General features: G+C 46.3%; 1 protein-coding gene across 4 annotated transcripts in view; it reads left to right on the top strand.

Moving 5' to 3' along the window:
* ARHGAP21 (Rho GTPase activating protein 21) overlaps positions 1–20961 on the top strand; it is a 275502-nt gene that overhangs the window by 243355 nt on the left and 11186 nt on the right. For all 4 annotated transcript variants that reach the window (XM_089693776.1, XM_089693777.1, XM_089693775.1 and 1 more), the window contains 8 exons: positions 1102–1244; positions 1321–1476; positions 5156–5234; positions 5711–5784; positions 6950–7039; positions 16796–16921; positions 17005–17046; positions 19259–19364. In XM_089693776.1, the coding sequence (XP_089549902.1) occupies positions 1102–1244; positions 1321–1476; positions 5156–5234; positions 5711–5784; positions 6950–7039; positions 16796–16921; positions 17005–17046; positions 19259–19364 (816 nt within the window). The remainder of the gene's footprint in view (positions 1–1101; positions 1245–1320; positions 1477–5155; positions 5235–5710; positions 5785–6949; positions 7040–16795; positions 16922–17004; positions 17047–19258; positions 19365–20961) is intronic.

Genomic DNA, 20961 nt, shown 5'->3' with positions numbered 1-20961 from the left:
GAAGGAGAAGCTGACTTTTCAGCGGTTGCAGGAGGTAAATGTTCATTTTGCTATTCAAAATAAAAAATGTGAAGTTCTGAACCATTTAATTTGATTGTGCCCACGGCCGGTTAATAGAGTGATTCGGTTCCTGTACATGCCATCCCTGCCACCCCTCCTATCCAAGTGTAAAACAGAATGTGACAGGGAGGCTACACGGTTCCCCTGCAGCATAGGGCAGGGTCACCATTGCGATCAGTGAAGCTACACTGGGGGGTGGTAATAACACATCTCAACTATGGAGTTTTACCGCCTCCAAACCGTACATGTAAACAAGCCCTTACTGTCCTGAGCCCCCCTAGAAGGCTGCTTTCATACTGATGCACTGTGAATTTACCTGCACAATGAATGCAGCGTAGTGCACCTGCGGGTTAGCTGCGCTTTGCCATAGACTTCTATTATATGTTATGGGTGTGGTGCACTTTCTGAAAGTGCACCAAAACTTCTGCATTCAGCACAGCAGCACCCCTGCCTTAGACCAAATATCCATCTAAAGCCCCATATTGTGTATTGGACATACACTCCTAAAATTGAAGATTGTTTTCCTGCCCTTAGCAAACACTGCTACGTGGGAATGTACCCATATGTACAACCCAAAACGCATTTCCAAGGCTGGCTTATTGCAGTGAACGATGAAATGGCCAGGTGCTAAACTGCTCATCTGCCTTTTATTTATTTTTTTTTGGAAAGCATGGGTGTCTCAAAAAAGAAAAAAAAAAAAAATCTACTCCTTATTGCAGTTTACATAGTTTTTCATTCCTTTCAAGTTTAAATGTGTCTTTAGGTAGGGTGAGATGCCAAGGAATTGACTGTATTTTCCCTGTAAAAATGGATTCTATTGTAAGATGGAGTCTTGTGTTTGAGTCATGAGTTCCACCTTGGATCTGAGCCTTTGTGTGTCTGAAGAGACTCTCAGACTCCGCTCTCCCATGACCGAGCGCGCTGTTGACTCATAAATTGCTCTCTGTTAATCTTTTGACTCATTCATCATTGAATTATTATTTGCATTTGTGAGGGCAGTAGGTTTAGATAAACTTTATTCTCCTTGTTTTTAACTCACAGATGACACCAGCCCACCCAAAGACAAAGGAACATGGAGAAAAGGCTTTAATAACATGATGAGGAAGACTTTTGAGAAGAAACCTTCAAGCGGTGGCACCTTTGGCGTTCGACTGGATGATTGTCCCCCCGCACAATCTAACAAAGTAACTCCCAACTTATTTTACAGAATTCGTTTTATTTGCTGAAGGCCTGTGCTAACCACAATTTGTTTCTTCTTAGTTTATCCCATGGATAGTGGACACCTGCTGTCGGCTGGTTGAGGAAAGAGGCCTGGAGAACACAGGCATATACAGGGTTCCTGGAAATAATGCAGCTATTGCAAGCATGCAAGAAGAACTTAACAAAGGAATGACGGATATTGATCTGCAGGATGATGTGAGTTTATGTGAGGGATTTCTGCTAGTTTTCTGGTTTTTAGTAGTGGAGCAGCCACCTCCTATAGCACCTTTGTACGCACCAAAAGGACCCTTATCCCACTGTTTGCAGGACTTGCCAGACTGAAGCCCCTCCTGTTCAAATGCACTGGTTACCACAGAGAACTACTGTGTTGTAGGGTTGTGTATCAGAAATATATTTTACCAGCTGGTGGTCTTGTAGATAAAATGTAATCATTAGAGCCCAAGTTTGGAAGAACAGCTCAAAGTAAATGGGTTTGTTTTTCCTGATTAAGCTAAATAATAGGCTTATACTGTAAGCACACCTAAAGCTGAAATTCCAGGTATGATCTTAATTGCATGCTTACATGCAGTTAGGGCCATATATATTTGGACACAGGCACAGTTTTCATACTTTTGGCTCTGTATGCCATCAGAATAAATTAAAACGAAACAATCCAAATGAATTTGAAGTGCAGACTTTCAGCTTTAATGCAAGGAGTTGAACATAAATATCAAGTACAAATTTTAGGAACTGCAACCATTTTTATACACAGTCCCTCCATTTCCAGGGGCTCAAATGTAATTGGACAAATTAATATAATCATAAATTAAAATGTACATTTTTAATATTTTGTTGAGAATCCTTTACTGGCAATGACTGCCTGATGTCTGGAACCCATGGACATTACCAAAGACTGGGTTTCCTCCTTTCTGATGCTTTGCCAGGCTCTAACTGCAGCTGTCTTCAGTTGTTCTGTGTTTGTGGGTCTTTCTGCCATTAGTTTTGCCTTCATCAAGTGAAATGCATGCGCAATTGGGTTGAGATCAGGTGATTGACTCGGCCATTGCAGAATATTCCACTTCTTTTCATTCAAAAGCTCCTTGGTTGCTTTTGCAGTGTGTTTTGGATCATTGTCCATGTGTACTGTGAAGCGCCGTCCAATCAACTTTGCTGCATTTGGCTGAATCTGGGCTGACAGTATATCTCTAAACACTGCAGAATTCATCCGGCTGCTTCTGTCTTCTGTCACATCATCAATAAACACCAATGACCCAGTGCCACTGGAAGCCATGCATGCCCATGGCATCACACTGCCTCCACCATGTTTTACAGAGGACGTTGTGTGCCTTGGATCATGAGCTGTTCGAAGCCTTCTCCACACCTTTTTCTTCCTATCATTCTGGTACAGATTAATCTTCGGTTCATCCGTCCAAAGAATGCTTTTCCAGAACTGGTCTGGCTTTTTCAGATGTATTTTTGGCAAAGTCTAATCTGGCTTTTCTATTCTTTAGGCTTATGAATGGTTTGCACCTTGTGGTGAACCGTCTATATTTGCTCTCGTGAAGTCTTCTCTTGATTGTAGGCTTTGACAATGATACGTCCACCTCCTGGAGAGTGTCCACTTGTCTGGATGTTGTGAATGGGTTTTTCTTCACTATAGAGAGGTTCCTGCAATCATCCACCATTGTTGTCTTCCATGGACGTCCATACCTTTTTTTATGTTGCTGAGCTCACCAATGCCTTCTTTCCTCAGAATGTACCAAACTGTTGATTTGCCCTCTCCTAATGTTGCTGCTATTCCTCTGGTGAATTGGTTTAGATTTTGAAGCCTTACAATGGCCTGTTTCACTTGCATGGACAGCTCCTTTGAACGCATGATGTAGGTTCATAGCAATATATTCCAAATGCAAATACAACACTTAGAATCGACTACAGGCCTTTTACCTGCTTAATTGATGAAGAAATAATGGAGTAGCCCACACCTGGCCATAAAACAGCTTTTGATTCAATTGTCCAATTACTTTTGGTCCCTTGAAAAAGGGGGGATGGCTATTCTTAAGAGCTGTAATTCCTAAACCCTTCCTCCAGTTTGGATGTACATACCCTCAAATTAAACCTGAGAGTGTGCACTTTCAGCCCATATCCATTATATAACTATAGCTTGAATATGTTTTGGTAAATACCTGAAAAAAACTAAAATTGTGCCTGTGTCCAAATATATATGGACCTAACTGTACTTCATTTTGTAAAGCACTGTGCAAACTCATGGCACTATAGAAGTCCTTTATAATAATACATTAGTCCAATCTGGACCAATGTAAGTATGCATATTTCATACTCGTGGGACTGCCGTAAAAACTGGCAATCACTGTAGTACTCAGTGCTGCTCCAGGTTTGGCCATGATCTTCCAGGTCCTGTGCCAAGCGGCTGCCTTACTGCACAGATCTTAGGGGTCCACCTGTTCAGCAATGCTGCCATTTACAGAATGCCTTGTATTTTTGCAATAAATGATTGGACAAGGTGGAGAGAAGGGCAGCATCATCATCCTTGGTGCAGGACCCAGAAGATGAGAGATATTCATACTTACATTGGTTCAAGCTGGACTAATGTAAGTATTCAGTTAAGATAATACGTATCCGCTTTAAGAACATTTACTTCCGTCTCCTCGTTCTGTCATTTGAGATTCCTGTGTTGGCTTGAGTCAGTTGAAAATGATCTAGGGCTTTGCACACTTGCTCTGCACCCATGTGACAGAGCTCAGCTTTTGTGATTGGATACTTAAGCACACGTCAGAGGAGTGTCATGTCCACCAGAACCTAGACAGAGAAAATGTGGTTCTTTGGGGTATAGGGGAGCATGTATCTCTCTCCTTTCTCCCACATTGCAGTGCCTGCTGACTAAGCAGTGAGTCACCAGACCTGAGCACTGGAAGGAGAAGAGGACCCTTAACCCTTCGTAAAGCTGGTCATAGACGAGTCAAAAACCAAACGTTCTGTAGATCAAAAAACGAAAATCGCTCATATGATTAAGCCAATGTTTTAGTTTTTCTTAATTTAAAAAAAACACGAAAAAAAAACAGGTTGGATTGGGCACTTCGATTGCACGGAAATTGTGTGTCACAGCTGGCACACAAATGATGCAAAACAATGATTCGACAGGCGGCACAAATTTCATTCAGTTTTTGACTCCTCTATAGCTGGCTTAATCTTCATCTTAGAGCAGCAGACAAAGATGGGGGTTTGGGTCTCTGGCAGGTATCAGCTGCATAGGTTCACTTTCAAAGTAACAGCTGGCAGCTTTGTTCCATGGGACAACTAGAGAAGGAAGTTAGCTGCATTTTGATTTATTTAACACCTACCAATAGTAATTTAAGTGTAGTCATGTTTTAAAGGGGAGGTATGATCAAAGCCTTTTTGGCCCTTCATCTGCTGTGGATTACAGGAGTGTGCAGTTCCTTTTGCACTCTTGTGAACTCTGTTGGCTGACATCACTCTGGATTGATCTTGACTTTATAGTTGGGATCCACCAAGATGCCTGGACGGCCAGCTGGCTCAGTCTCAGCAAGGCGCTGAGAACCTGAGCCAGCCCCTCCCGCCCCCTCCACAGCCCAGGCTTCCAGTGAGCGCTGGAGGGGCAGAGCAGAGAGTGGTGACTGACAGTCAACGGCTCTCCGTTCACTGAAGACCGAGAACTGAATGATCCGCAATCTTTGATCACTCAGTCTTAGAAGCAGCAGGAGAGAGATGCTGCATTCACCTAGGTAAATATACTTCTTTTAACACATTTCTTGTGTAGTCTGGAAGTCTTTGAAAATGGGCTTTTATGTATAGTATGTATGACCTTTGTGTGGAAGGGGCATAGAGGTCATTTGACTTGTCTTGTTTATTATGCTAGAAATGGAGAGACTTGAATGTAATCAGCAGTCTCCTGAAGTCATTTTTCCGAAAGCTGCCAGAACCCCTTTTCACCAATGGTAAGAATTGACCATCTTTCCACGTTTTCTTATTCTGTTTTATGAACAGTAGTGCATGATTGATCTGTTTTCTTTTTACCTGCTATAAAAAAGATTCATATCTGTCTTTTTTATTATGTTTAAGGGGAATGTATTATGTTTATAACATACCCATTACAAGGTAAAGATCGTTTAACGCCAGTAGATGGTAAAAGGGGTTTAATTGCCTTTAGAACATAAAAGCGATTAGAAATATTTTACTTGCTTTATCGCCACCTAGTGGTTCTCTCTTGTCTGTGCACACACCTTTCAGTCACTGCTTAGAAAATCTTTAATACCCGTTTAGGGACTTTCCTTAGAAGTTGTTTTCCTTTAACGTATAATCAGAAACAACATATTTTACATTTCATTTATTCACGTATGTGAAATATTTTGCTGCTGTTTACATTTTTTTCCTTATTAGCCTGTCAAATTTAGCCATTTTTTTCCCTTTTCAGAAAAATACAATGAGTTTATTGAAGCAAACCGCAAAGAAGACCCCAATGAGAGGCTTAAAACTCTGAGAAATCTGGTGAGTGTTTTCTCACTGCTTCCATGTATTAACGTGCACCTGTCATGAGAGACAAATGTAGGCTGCCATTGATGGCCTCTTTAGGAAAATGCTAGTTGCTTGTCTGTCTACTTCTGAGTTGCTTGCCTGGAACAAGCATAACGCAAATTAAAGTCACAGACAATTCAAGGTCAGCAGCAGCATTCCTTTGAGTTTCTAGTTTTCTGTTCGACTGACTTTAGTATTTTTTGTCACTGACCCAGATCTAGAATGCAAAGCAAAAAAGTTAGAAGGCCGTATGTGTTCACTTCCGGGCCAGTGGCTCAAAAGCACTATAGCTAAAAGGTCATCATGGCAGACAAGCAGCTTGTGTGTTCTTAAAGTACAACGAATGGCACATTTTTTTTTTTCGTTTTCTTTAGAGTGGAGAGGGACTGGAACACCTGCTAGATTTTTATTGCTGTCTGTGTCCCCTTAGGAAAATTCACCCTATGTGTTCTGTGCAGGGGAGCACTGACAACTCATGGGGCCCCTGGGCAATAGGGGATCATGGGGCCCCTTCGTCCTCGCCCACACCCAAAAAAGCTTATGAAAAAGCCAATGTAAGGTACCAGGAGCATCTCATGGGGCCCCCTACTAACCTCGGGCCCTCGGGCAGTGCCCGATTGCTCGAATGGTCAGTCCGCCCCTGGTTCTGTGTATTGTTATTGAAAGTAAATCCTAAATTTTAGATGGTTAATAGAACAGAGGGGAAATCTTCCAATTGGGACAGTAGTTCTGGTAACCCTAGTGAGAGGGATTTCCTCTCACTTCCTGTTTTAGCTATGGGGCAGGAAGAGAAGGGAAATCTCCCCAATTGGACACAGATGACAGAAAAATGACACGGGTTAAATCTTTCCTTTACGCTATCCAAAATTTAAAAAAGTTTTCCCTTTAGTTCCCCTTTAAGGAGAGGCTAGCAGCTGGGACTTTCATGTTTATAATTACCAGGCTGGCTTTCCTTCAAGGTATTGGCAGTTAAATGGGTTCAAGGCCGAAAGCTGCATTATAGAATTTCTGTGCAACCAAACAGAAATCAGATTTCTGCAGCTTTGTATGTGTATTTTTATTCTTCAGGTTTATAGTATAAAATCTAATCTTTCCTCTTCTGCTGTATTTTACTGACATGCTTTTCCTTCCTTTCTAGATCCGCGATTTGCCAACACATCATTACCAAACCCTCAAATTCCTTTGTACTCACTTGAAAACTGTGGCCGAAAATTCTGAAAAGAACAAGGTAAGATGGTTAACAAGAGTCTTAATACTATCGCAAGCCTTTTCATTTATACCAGCATGTCAGTCAGGCAGGGATTACCCATGTATTTCTGGAGGATGATGTTAATAACGCCTTCATCACTATAGTTGCATATGAATAGTTATTAGTCCTCAGAAATCACTAATACCATAGAGGTAAGAAACGTGGTGTTCCGTTTCCACAACTGTGAATTAAAGGATGCATTCCCTTGATATACAGTCAGGTCCATAAATATTGGGACATGGACACAATGCTAACATTTTTGGCTCTATACACCACCACAATGGATTTGAAATGAAACGAACAAGATGTGCTTTAACTGCAGACTGTCAGCTTTAATTTGAGGGTATTTACATCCAAATCAGGTGAACGGTGTAGGAATTACAACAGTTTGCATATGTGCCTCCCACTTCTTAAGGGACCAAAAGTAATGGGACAATTGGCTTCTCAGCTGCTCCATGGCCAGGTGTGTGTTATTCCCTCATTATCCCAATTACAATGAGCAGATAAAATGTCCAGAGTTTATTTCAAGTGTGCTATTTGCATTTGGAATCTGTTGCTGTCAACTCTCAAGATGAGATCCAAAGAGCTGTCACTATCAGTGAAGCAAGCCATCATTAGGCTGAAAAAACAAACAAACCCATCAGAGAGATCGCAAAAACATTAGGCGTGGCCAAAACAACTGTTTGGAACACTCTTCAAAAAAAGGAACGCACCGTTGAGCTCAGCAACACCAAAAGACGCGGAAGACCACAGAAAACAACTGTGGTGGATGACCAAAGAATTCTTTCCCTGGTGAAGAAAACACCCTTCACAACAGTTAGCCAGATTCAGAACACTCTCCAGGAGGTAGGTGTATGTGTGTCAAAGTCAACAATCAAGAGAAGACTTCACCAGAGTGAATACAGAGGGTTCACCACAAGATGTAAACCATTGGTGAGCCTCAAAAGCAGGAAGGCCAGATTAGAGTTTGCCAAATGACATCTAAAAAAGCCTTCACAGTTCTGGAACAACATCCTATGGACAGATGAGACCAAGATCAACTTGTACCAGAGTGATGGGAAGAGAAGAGTATGGAGAAGGAAAGGAACTGCTCATGATCCTAAGCATACCACCTCATCAGTGAAGCATGGTGGTGGTAGTGTCATGGCGTGGGCATGTATGGCTGCCAATGGAACTGGTTCTCTTGTATTTATTGATGATGTGACTGCTGACAAAAGCAGCAGGATGAATTCTGAAGTGTTTCGGGCAATATTATCTGCTCATATTCAGCCAAATGCTTCACAACTCATTGGACGCTGCTTCACAGTGCAGATGGACAATGACCCAAAGCATACTGCAAAAGCAACCAAAGAGTTTTTTAAGGGAAAGAAGTGGAATGTTATGCAATGGCCAAGTCAATCACCTGACCTGAATCCGATTGAGCATGCATTTCACTTGCTGAAGACAAAACTGAAGGGAAAATGCCCCAAGAACAAGCAGGAACTGAAGACAGTTGCAGTAGAGGCCTGGCAGAGCATCACCAGGGATGAAACCCAGCGTCTGGTGATGTCTATGCGTTCCAGACTTCAGGCTGTAATTGACTGCAAAGGATTTGCAACCAAGTATTAAAAAGTGAAAGTTTGATTTATGATTATTATCCTGTCCCATTACTTTTGGTCCCTTAAGAAGTGGGAGGCACATATGCAAACTGTTGTAATTCCTACACCGTTCACCTGATTTGGATGTAAATACCCTCAAATTAAAGCTGACAGTCTGCAGTTAAAGCACATCTTGTTCGTTTAATTTCAAATCCATTGTCGTGGTGTATAGAGCCAAAAATGTTAGAATTGTGTTGATGTCCCAATATTTATGGACCTGACTGTATGCCAAGCATAAAATCAATTATACAAATTTTTGAAATCCTTAGTATATATTTTGTCATGTTCTATATTTTTGTTTTTGTTTTAAATTTCAAGATATGTATATTGCCTGTGTGAGAGATGAGATTAGCATCCACAGACACCTTGTCGTCTTACTGATTCACAGCTGTTGAGAAATGGTACTAAAGAACATCCATTGTTTAGTTCTGCAAAAGAATGAGTGCCTCTATATGTAACGAACAAATATAGTTGACCTATGTACAATATAGCTGGACTTTCGGTGCTTCTACCAGAGTGATTCTGCAGCTGTCACCCCGGTACCATTATTTAGAGCCGACGGCACAAGCAGTCAGAGTGGCTACTAGGTGCTCCATTGCTTATACAAGCAGCGGGAGGGGATGTTCAACCCAAGCCCCCCTCTGGAAACTTTCGGCACCGTTTTTAAAAATCTAGAAGCAATCATAAATGATGATCTTGGTGTTTTGATTGCTTTCAAGTGCAGAGAGGGATTTGGGGTCTCAAAGACCCCAGATTCCTCCATAAAGTGGATGTTTACATTTCTTGTGACAGCAAAAAAAAAAAAGACAGTGTAAAAAAAGAAAATTTCAAATGTCCCAACCCTCCCCCGCCCCACTGTACTGGTGTGCAAAGGCAAACGCATGCGTCGGTCACGTACGCAAACAGCGATTTTGTCCCACACAGGTGAGGTATTGCGTGATTGTTAGATCATGGGCAGTAATTCTAGCACCAGACCTCCTCTGTAAACCTAAAGTGGTAACCTGGAAAGGCTTTTAAAGTATTGCCTATGAATATTAAATCGTACGATGTTTGTCACCGTTGCATAGACACTCTCAATTTTAAAGCATGGCATGTTTTGGTCTCTATTTACTCGGCGTAACAAATTGACCTATGTTTTTTTGTTTTTTTTTTAATGCAAAAAAAATCAAAAAAGTATATTTTATTTCCCTAAAATTGCGTTTGAAAAACCATTGCGCAAATACCATGTGACAAAGAAATACAAAACCCACCAATTTATTCTCTAGGGCAGGGGTCCTCAAACTACGGCCCGCGTGCCACATGCGGCCTGCTGAGGCCATTTATCCGGCCCGCCGGCAGGGGCGTATTTTCCACGAGGAAGGGACACTAAGTACAGGGGCGGGAAGGGGGCTGCTGTACCTTACCTGGCTCAGGTCCTAGTTCCACGACGATCCAGTCCAGGAAGCGCTGCTCCTTCATTCACTCCGGCCACTCTCTCACTCCTGCTGCTCGGCTCCGCCTCCTCATCGGTGATTGGGCACCAGAACTGTAGCGCAGGAAAGGCACACAGGCGGCCAATCACCTGCGAGGATGCGGAGCCGAGCGGCCCCGCGAACAACGAGTGAGGGAGAGGCCGGAGTGAAGAAGGACAGCTGACAGGTAAGTGTGCCGTGCTGATGGTGCTGCTGCAACCAGGTATGCTGGCTGCAGCAGCACCATGCTGGAGCAAGGGTCAGCAAGTTAAGTGTCATTGGTGTCAGTGGGAGGAATAGTGCCCCATCATTGGTGTCACTGATACTAATGATGGGGCATTATTCCTCCCACTGACACCAATGATGGGGCACTATTCTTCCCCCCCACTGACACCAACGATGGGGCACTATTCCACCCCCCACTGACACCAACGATGGGGCACTATTCCACCCCCCACTGACACCAACGATGGGGCACTATTCCACCCCCCACTGACACCAACGATGGGGCACTATTCCACCCCCCACTGACACCAACGATGGGGCACTATTCCACCCCCCACTGACACCAACGATGGGGCACTATTCCACCCCCCACTGACACCAACGATGGGGCACTATTCCACCCCCCACTGACACCAACGATGGGGCACTATTCCACCCCCCACTGACACCAACGATGGGGCACTATTCCACCCCCCACTGACACCAACGATGGGGCACTATTCCACCCCCCACTGACACCAACGATGGGGCACTATTCCACCCCCCACTGACACCAACGATGGGGCACTATTCCACCCCCCACTGACACCAACGATGGGGCACTATTCCACCCCCCACTGACACCAACGATGGGGCACTATTCCACCCCCCACTGACACCAACGATGGGGCACTATTCCACCCCCCACTGACACCAACGATGGGGCACTATTCCACCCCCCACTGACACCAACGATGGGGCACTATTCCACCCCCCACTGACACCAACGATGGGGCACTATTCCACCCCCCACTGACACCAACGATGGGGCACTATTCCACCCCCCACTGACACCAACGATGGGGCACTATTCCACCCCCCACTGACACCAACGATGGGGCACTATTCCACCCCCCACTGACACCAACGATGGGGCACTATTCCACCCCCCACTGACACCAACGATGGGGCACTATTCCACCCCCCACTGACACCAACGATGGGGCACTATTCCACCCCCCACTGACACCAACGATGGGGCACTATTCCACCCCCCACTGACACCAACGATGGGGCACTATTCCACCCCCCACTGACACCAACGATGGGGCACTATTCCACCCCCCACTGACACCAACGATGGGGCACTATTCCACCCCCCACTGACACCAACGATGGGGCACTATTCCACCCCCCACTGACACCAACGATGGGGCACTATTCCACCCCCCACTGACACCAACGATGGGGCACTATTCCACCCCCCACTGACACCAACGATGGGGCACTATTCCACCCCCCACTGACACCAACGATGGGGCACTATTCCACCCCCCACTGACACCAACGATGGGGCACTATTCCACCCCCCACTGACACCAACGATGGGGCACTATTCCACCCCCCACTGACACCAACGATGGGGCACTATTCCACCCCCCACTGACACCAACGATGGGGCACTATTCCACCCCCCACTGACACCAACGATGGGGCACTATTCCACCCCCCACTGACACCAACGATGGGGCACTATTCCACCCCCCACTGACACCAACGATGGGGCACTATTCCACCCCCCACTGACACCAACGATGGGGCACTATTCCACCCCCCACTGACACCAACGATGGGGCACTATTCCACCCCCCACTGACACCAACGATGGGGCACTATTCCACCCCCCACTGACACCAACGATGGGGCACTATTCCACCCCCCACTGACACCAACGATGGGGCACTATTCCACCCCCCACTGACACCAACGATGGGGCACTATTCCACCCCCCACTGACACCAACGATGGGGCACTATTCCACCCCCCACTGACACCAACGATGGGGCACTATTCCACCCCCCACTGACACCAACGATGGGGCACTATTCCACCCCCCACTGACACCAACGATGGGGCACTATTCCACCCCCCACTGACACCAACGATGGGGCACTATTCCACCCCCCACTGACACCAACGATGGGGCACTATTCCACCCCCCACTGACACCAACGATGGGGCACTATTCCACCCCCCACTGACACCAACGATGGGGCACTATTCCACCCCCCACTGACACCAACGATGGGGCACTATTCCACCCCCCACTGACACCAACGATGGGGCACTATTCCACCCCCCACTGACACCAACGATGGGGCACTATTCCACCCCCCACTGACACCAACGATGGGGCACTATTCCACCCCCCACTGACACCAACGATGGGGCACTATTCCACCCCCCACTGACACCAACGATGGGGCACTATTCCACCCCCCACTGACACCAACGATGGGGCACTATTCCACCCCCCACTGACACCAACGATGGGGCACTATTCCACCCCCCACTGACACCAACGATGGGGCACTATTCCACCCCCCACTGACACCAACGATGGGGCACTATTCCACCCCCCACTGACACCAACGATGGGGCACTATTCCACCCCCCACTGACACCAACGATGGGGCACTATTCCACCCCCCACTGACACCAACGATGGGGCACTATTCCACCCCCCACTGACACCAACGATGGGGCACTATTCCACCCCCCACTGACACCAACGATGGGGCACTATTCCACCCCCCACTGACACCAACGATGGGGCACTATTCCACCCCCCACTGACACCAACGATGGGGCACTATTCCACCCCCCACTGACACCAACGATGGGGCACTATTCCACCCCCCACTGACACCAACGATGGGGCACTATTCCACCCCCCACTGACACCAACGATGGGGCACTATTCCACCCCCCACTGACACCAACGATGGGGCACTATTCCACCCCCCACTGACACCAACGATGGGGCACTATTCCACCCCCCACTGACACCAACGATGGGGCACTATTCCACCCCCCACTGACACCAACGATGGGGCACTATTCCACCCCCCACTGACACCAACGATGGGGCACTATTCCACCCCCCACTGACACCAACGATGGGGCACTATTCCACCCCCCACTGACACCAACGATGGGGCACTATTCCACCCCCCACTGACACCAACGATGGGGCACTATTCCACCCCCCACTGACACCAACGATGGGGCACTATTCCACCCCCCACTGACACCAACGATGGGGCACTATTCCACCCCCCACTGACACCAACGATGGGGCACTATTCCACCCCCCACTGACACCAACGATGGGGCACTATTCCACCCCCCACTGACACCAACGATGGGGCACTATTCCACCCCCCACTGACACCAACGATGGGGCACTATTCCACCCCCCACTGACACCAACGATGGGGCACTATTCCACCCCCCACTGACACCAACGATGGGGCACTATTCCACCCCCCACTGACACCAACGATGGGGCACTATTCCACCCCCCACTGACACCAACGATGGGGCACTATTCCACCCCCCACTGACACCAACGATGGGGCACTATTCCACCCCCCACTGACACCAACGATGGGGCACTATTCCACCCCCCACTGACACCAACGATGGGGCACTATTCCACCCCCCACTGACACCAACGATGGGGCACTATTCCACCCCCCACTGACACCAACGATGGGGCACTATTCCACCCCCCACTGACACCAACGATGGGGCACTATTCCACCCCCCACTGACACCAACGATGGGGCACTATTCCACCCCCCACTGACACCAACGATGGGGCACTATTCCACCCCCCACTGACACCAACGATGGGGCACTATTCCACCCCCCACTGACACCAACGATGGGGCACTATTCCACCCCCCACTGACACCAACGATGGGGCACTATTCCACCCCCCACTGACACCAACGATGGGGCACTATTCCACCCCCCACTGACACCAACGATGGGGCACTATTCCACCCCCCACTGACACCAACGATGGGGCACTATTCCACCCCCCACTGACACCAACGATGGGGCACTATTCCACCCCCCACTGACACCAACGATGGGGCACTATTCCACCCCCCACTGACACCAACGATGGGGCACTATTCCACCCCCCACTGACACCAACGATGGGGCACTATTCCACCCCCCACTGACACCAACGATGGGGCACTATTCCACCCCCCACTGACACCAACGATGGGGCACTATTCCACCCCCCACTGACACCAACGATGGGGCACTATTCCACCCCCCACTGACACCAACGATGGGGCACTATTCCACCCCCCACTGACACCAACGATGGGGCACTATTCCACCCCCCACTGACACCAACGATGGGGCACTATTCCACCCCCCACTGACACCAACGATGGGGCACTATTCCACCCCCCACTGACACCAACGATGGGGCACTATTCCACCCCCCACTGACACCAACGATGGGGCACTATTCCACCCCCCACTGACACCAACGATGGGGCACTATTCCACCCCCCACTGACACCAACGATGGGGCACTATTCCACCCCCCACTGACACCAACGATGGGGCACTATTCCACCCCCCACTGACACCAACGATGGGGCACTATTCCACCCCCCACTGACACCAACGATGGGGCACTATTCCACCCCCCACTGACACCAACGATGGGGCACTATTCCACCCCCCACTGACACCAACGATGGGGCACTATTCCACCCCCCACTGACACCAACGATGGGGCACTATTCCACCCCCCACTGACACCAACGATGGGGCACTATTCCACCCCCCACTGACACCAACGATGGGGCACTATTCCACCCCCCACTGACACCAACGATGGGGCACTATTCCACCCCCCACTGACACCAACGATGGGGCACTATTCCACCCCCCACTGACACCAACGATGGGGCACTATTCCACCCCCCACTGACACCAACGATGGGGCACTATTCCACCCCCCACTGACACCAACGATGGGGCACTATTCCACCCCCCACTGACACCAACGATGGGGCACTATTCCACCCCCCACTGACACCAACGATGGGGCACTATTCCACCCCCCACTGACACCAACGATGGGGCACTATTCCACCCCCCACTGACACCAACGATGGGGCACTATTCCACCCCCCACTGACACCAACGATGGGGCACTATTCCTCCCCCCCACTGACACCAACGATGGGGCACTATTCTTCCCACTGACACCAATGTTGGGGCACGATTCTTCCCACTGACACCAATGATGGGGCACTATTCCTCCCACTGACACCAATGATGGGGCACGATTGTTCCCACTGACACCAATGATGGGGCACTATTCCTCTCCATAAGGCACACTTGGGGGTAAATGTCTGTGCGTCTTATGGAGTGGCCGGCCCAGTATTCCCGCCGCCGTTGTATGTCCGCAGTGTCTGGTCATCTCCTGTACTGTGTCCGCAGTCTCTGGTCATCTCCTGTACTGTGTCCGCAGTCTCTGGTCATCTCCTGTACTGTGTCTGCAGTCTCTGGTCATCTCCTGTACTGTGTCTGCAGTCTCTGGTCATCTCCTGTACTGTGTCTGCAGTCTCTGGTCATCTCCTGTACTGTGTCCGCAGTCTCTGGTCATCTCCTGTACTGTGTCTGCAGTCTCTGGTCAACTCCTGTACTGTGTCTGCAGTCTCTGGTCATCTCCTGTACTGTGTCCGCAGTCTCTGGTCATCTCATGTACTGTGTCCGCAGTCTCTGGTCATCTCATGTACTATGTCCGCAGTCTCTGGTCATCTCATGTACTATGTTTTTTTTTTTTTTTTTTAAACTATAGTCCGGCCCTCCAACGGTCTGAGGGACAGTGAACTGGCCCCCTGTTTAAAAAGTTTGAGGACCCCTGCTCTAGGGCCTCTGCTTTAAAAAATATAATGTTTGGGGTTTCAAACACATTTTCTAGCAAAAAAATACTGATTTAAAATGTAAACAAAAAGTGCCAGAAATGGCTTGGGGTTGAAGTGGTTAAAAATGAAAGCCCCACTGTGGGAGTGTGTGAGACACAAATGGAGGATTTGGCTCAGTCATGGAAGGTAAAGGAGTTTCTTTTTGTTTAGTTGATAAGACTTGTGCATCACATACTGCAGTAACTGGATTTGGTACTTGTTTAGATGGAGACATTTGCTGCACTTTCAGTGTGGCTGTTGGTTTATAATTTATTGTAAATGACTTATTGAAACCAGCACATGGCTGCCTTATATTGCCATTTCGCTGGACTCTATCCAATGTACAATATCCAGTTTTTAGAACATTTTCCCTTGTAGAGGTGGTATGAAGAACCAGGCCCTTAAAAAAAAAAAAATATCAGTGTAAAGGGTGCTATCTACTTGGTGTGGCAGCTTATGTTTAGTAATTTTGCTGAACCCCTCTTGCCAAGGTTACATCACAAACAGGGTATTCAATTAAATGAAAATGTATTCCTGGGCAAAATAACACAGCAAGTACAGATGTGTCCATCATGATGCTCATTGGTAGGTGAACCATCATATCCTTTTGTAGTATGTTCTGCAATTCATTTAAACTCTGTTCTCATTTACTAGATGGAGCCCAAAAACCTGGCCATCGTATTTGGCCCAACTCTGGTGAGAACGTCAGAAGATAATATGACACACATGGTCACCCACATGCCCGACCAGTATAAGATCGTGGAGACCCTCATTCTGCGCGTAAGTCAATGGGTAATCCTTATTGCCAGCATTTTCTTTTCTGGGATTGAGGGCTCTAAATGATCTTTTCTTTCTGTTCTCAGCATGACTGGTTTTTCGGAGAGGAGAGTGGAGATGAGCCAATTGTAAGTATTGTACTGGGTTTGTGTCTTTTTCTTAAGAGACAATGTCTGGAGAATGGCATGTCTCGAACTTCATGCCTGATTGGGGGAATGTTTGGAATTTGTTGATAGCTGCAGTACTGATAAACATAATAAACGTGTGTGAAATGCAGGACCCAACAATGGTTTACAAGCCTGCATGCTGGATAACTAATATTCTATAAAAGCACACAGACAGTATGGCAGTGTTTATGTGGCATAGTTATACAATCAATTGGAATTTGTAGACTAAATACACAAATGCTTTTCTAGTTGTCATTTCTCAGATCTTTCCATGGGCTAAAAGGTTTAAGCCAAAACGTTGTTGGAGTGTATATGGAACCCCTCCCTGGTTTTAGGAGCGATTTGTGTACCATAGAAGATATTTCTCTTCTCTTACTGTGCTGACATTTGTCACCAAGACAGGAAGTTGGGGGAAATGTTTCCAAATAGTACAGTGATAAAAGATTATTATCATTCCCCTACTCTCTCCAAAAAAAAAAACCTTTTACCTGAATTTTGGCAGATTTTAAAATGTTCCTGCTTTCTGAAAAATGTAATATGGTATTTGCAAATATAGCTTGGGCTGTCTGTCCCAAATCTGGCACTATGGAACCAAGCCTGAGTGATTCATTTATTGGCACCCCTGGTAGTCTTATTAATAGGAGACAAAGATAGTGCCATGACTACCAGATAGGAAGATCTAGATATTGTCATAATTGCATTGATTGACAGATATACTTTACACAGGTGGACAGAGATGATCATCTTGCAGACACATTTTGGTGCTGAATCAATAAACACATAATGATCAGTCATGAAACTTGCCCATACCTTTACCAGCTATCTGTAAATTAAATGCTAACTTATAAAGCTTAACAATTTAAAAAAATCCACCCTTGCAGTGGAGCCCACCTGTACAGCAAGGGTTAAATGCTCGGTATGCCCTGGGGTGCATGAATAGGGTGTAAATACTTGCCTCACTCCTTGCTCCAGCAGGGTCCTTCCAGTGCTCCAACCTCTTGTCCACAGCCACCTCCATAGACTACAACTGGCTTTGGTTGTACTTCAGTCTACTCGGCATACCATACAGAGGCAATATCTGTGTATTGTACAGGACAACACTGAGACTCCAGAGTGTTGGGCTGAGGAGGAGAGCAGGGGTGTGAGGTCATGCTCCACATCTTATTCTTTACCCCCGGTGCACATATATGCGGCCGTGTGGACCGCGTTTTGCACGGGCACGAAAACCCATTCATTAGGATGGAGTCCCGTGCCCGTGACACGCAGGGAAGAAGTCCCAGCACTTCTATGGAAAACGCAGCCCGCACGGGAACCTCGGTTCCCAGTACAGTTGAGTTTTCCAGTGCGGGCAGCATGCCATCAGAACTAATGGCACCACCCGTGGGTCCGCATTTCTCTGTGTGGGTGGTGCGGCTGCACGGATTTTTGTGCGGATCCGCAGCGGCACCACCCGCACAGATGTTTAACCTACGGTAAATCACATTGATATAACAAGCATTTACCCATTGCAGGGGAGAGGGACCACTACAAGTTTGGAATTTTTAAATTCTCGGTGTTGGGCTTTAGGACTAAAAATGATAGACATTGCATATGCGATCACATTAAAAGGGTTGTATAGGTAAAAGAATGAAGCCGCTCTCAGGAGACCTTGTCAGCAGTGTTATATTGGTCATTAGATCTCGAGATATAGACAGCTGAAATTCTAAGCAGTTCTTGACTTTTTCTGTTGGTCATGCTTGGCCTTGCCCCTCTCATCACCTTATTGTTTCTTGCAATGGTCATTTAAATATATAAAAGAGAGACTCCGGAAGTGGAAGGGGCAGAGCCAAGCTCAAAGAAGATGCTTTTTTTCTCAGCAAAGATTGAATTGTCTCTTATCTTACTTTATATCTGTTTTTAATTTTTTTTCATCATTTATTTCTCCTGCCTCCTGTTTTCTTGGTTTTTGCTATTGTGGTAAACTATGTTGATAACACTTTATTTTTTACCCTTATTTTCTTTTTTAATATGTGGAAATAAACTGTTAAATGGTTCAATCAATTGTAAGGTTGCATTCATCTGGCACTATAGATAGATCTTATGTTTTCTGGCATCCATTATGTTCAGTTCTTAAGAATAGAACTAAGTCTATGCGTGTAACGATGTTCAAGAGATCTCTGTTTATTAACTGTAGACATCAGCCCAGGAGGAGGGCACAATAGACAGCCAGCCAGTGCCCAATATTGACCATTTACTCCCGAACATCGGACGGACTGGGCTGTCCCCTGGCGAGATATCAGGTAACCCTTGCCTGCAAAGACAGTCTAACCCCGCAGGCTAACCCAGCGCATTCCTCTTCTCTTTTCTCTAGGTTCTTATGACTTCTTTTTCTGTGGTCTTTACAGTTTTGTATTCTTGCTTGAATTCTTCCAAATGTTTGTTGTGAATCAGTGTAAGGGAATTTGTTCTTTTAAGGTGTATCCTGCTAGCTTGGAACACCGAAAAGCTGTAGTGGAGGTAGCACTGAATTTCCAGTACAACACATTGTGTTACATTCACTGAGCCTAATACCCCGTATACACGTTTTAGAATATCCGACGAATGATTGTCTGTTTTTCTTTTTTCCTGTATACTAGTCTAATATCAAAAGTGAAGAAGTTACTAAAGTTACGAAAATTCTTTGACAGAATAAAAATTCTGAAGAATGTATTGTATTTCAGACGACTACTATACTGGTTAAACGACTGTGCTTGTCCCTTCTATTTTTTTCGGATGATTGCTGTGTACGAACGATTAGATTATTGTACAATCGCTCTAAAAGCGGCATTTTTCGTATGATATTCTGATAGTGTATTTGGGGCTTAAGATTGCATTGTAGACGGGCTCAGCAAAGCTTTGTTTTAAACTATATTACATCTAAATGGGGGGAAAACTGCATTGTTACCTTCAAGGAAATGGTCAAACGAATGGGGAACACTGCAAGTTTTAAACAGGGGCAGGATATGGACACGTATCTACCTCGGGGCTCTATTTAGTCTATTGCTGATCATATATAGGCATACCTTTACCAAACTCCACTGATGGTTCCAAATATCACCAACCAGGACTAGTCTGCAGATTCTCTCAAAGTAAAGGCCTTCTCAGTTTTCCGGCACATTGGGGAAACAGGTCTGCTAACACCCAGATTTTCTCTGAAATTTCATACATATTCTAATCTGATATTAGTTAGAGCTCATTGACTGGTCCATTTGACCTGCAGTTAACATTCTTGTGACCTGCAGTTTACCTGCTTCAAGCGGCTTTTGTATTCTTACAGCCTTGTGTATTGAGAGATGCAGTTCTTACGCAAAATATAACTTTGGCCCTTACAGTCCAACAGTTTTCTATAGATACAGGTTTTTTTTAATATATATATATATATATTTAACTTTTTTGTGTGCCAAAGTTTTTCTATGTTCGTACAGAATATAGGATTATTAGGTCTGAGGGATTTTAATGTGACATTGTCATGAGGGAAGCACAAGGGCTGCCATTGCTGGTCTCCTACTAAAAATGTTTCTTGGCTGGCTGACTGTCTTCAGCATCTTTTGAGTCACAAACCCAGCACAAGCATGCTGTAAATGATTATCAGAATTTCTCATCTCTGTACTTGTTAGGGATCCACTTTAAAGCCAAGAACATCAGTGTGACTGCCAGGGAACTGGCATTGTCAATCAGCTAAGGTATTCTCTAATGATATATCCACTCTGTTATATTGCCCATTTAAAGATTGTGAACAATGATCATACAGAAAAGGGAGGTATATATATGGCCATTATGCTATATTTCCATCTGTATGTAGTTGGCTTTAGTTTTAAAGTAGAAGTGTAGGCAAAACTTTTTTTCACTTTGGATAGA

The sequence above is a fragment of the Staurois parvus genome, unplaced genomic scaffold (genome assembly GCF_062004578.1).
Source record: "Staurois parvus isolate SC_StPar_1 unplaced genomic scaffold, SC_StPar_1.0 ptg000636l, whole genome shotgun sequence".
Classification (NCBI taxonomy): Eukaryota; Metazoa; Chordata; class Amphibia; order Anura; family Ranidae; genus Staurois; species Staurois parvus.
The sequence above is the reverse complement of the archived record's forward strand: the minus strand, read 5'-3'. Positions and strand labels throughout refer to the sequence as shown.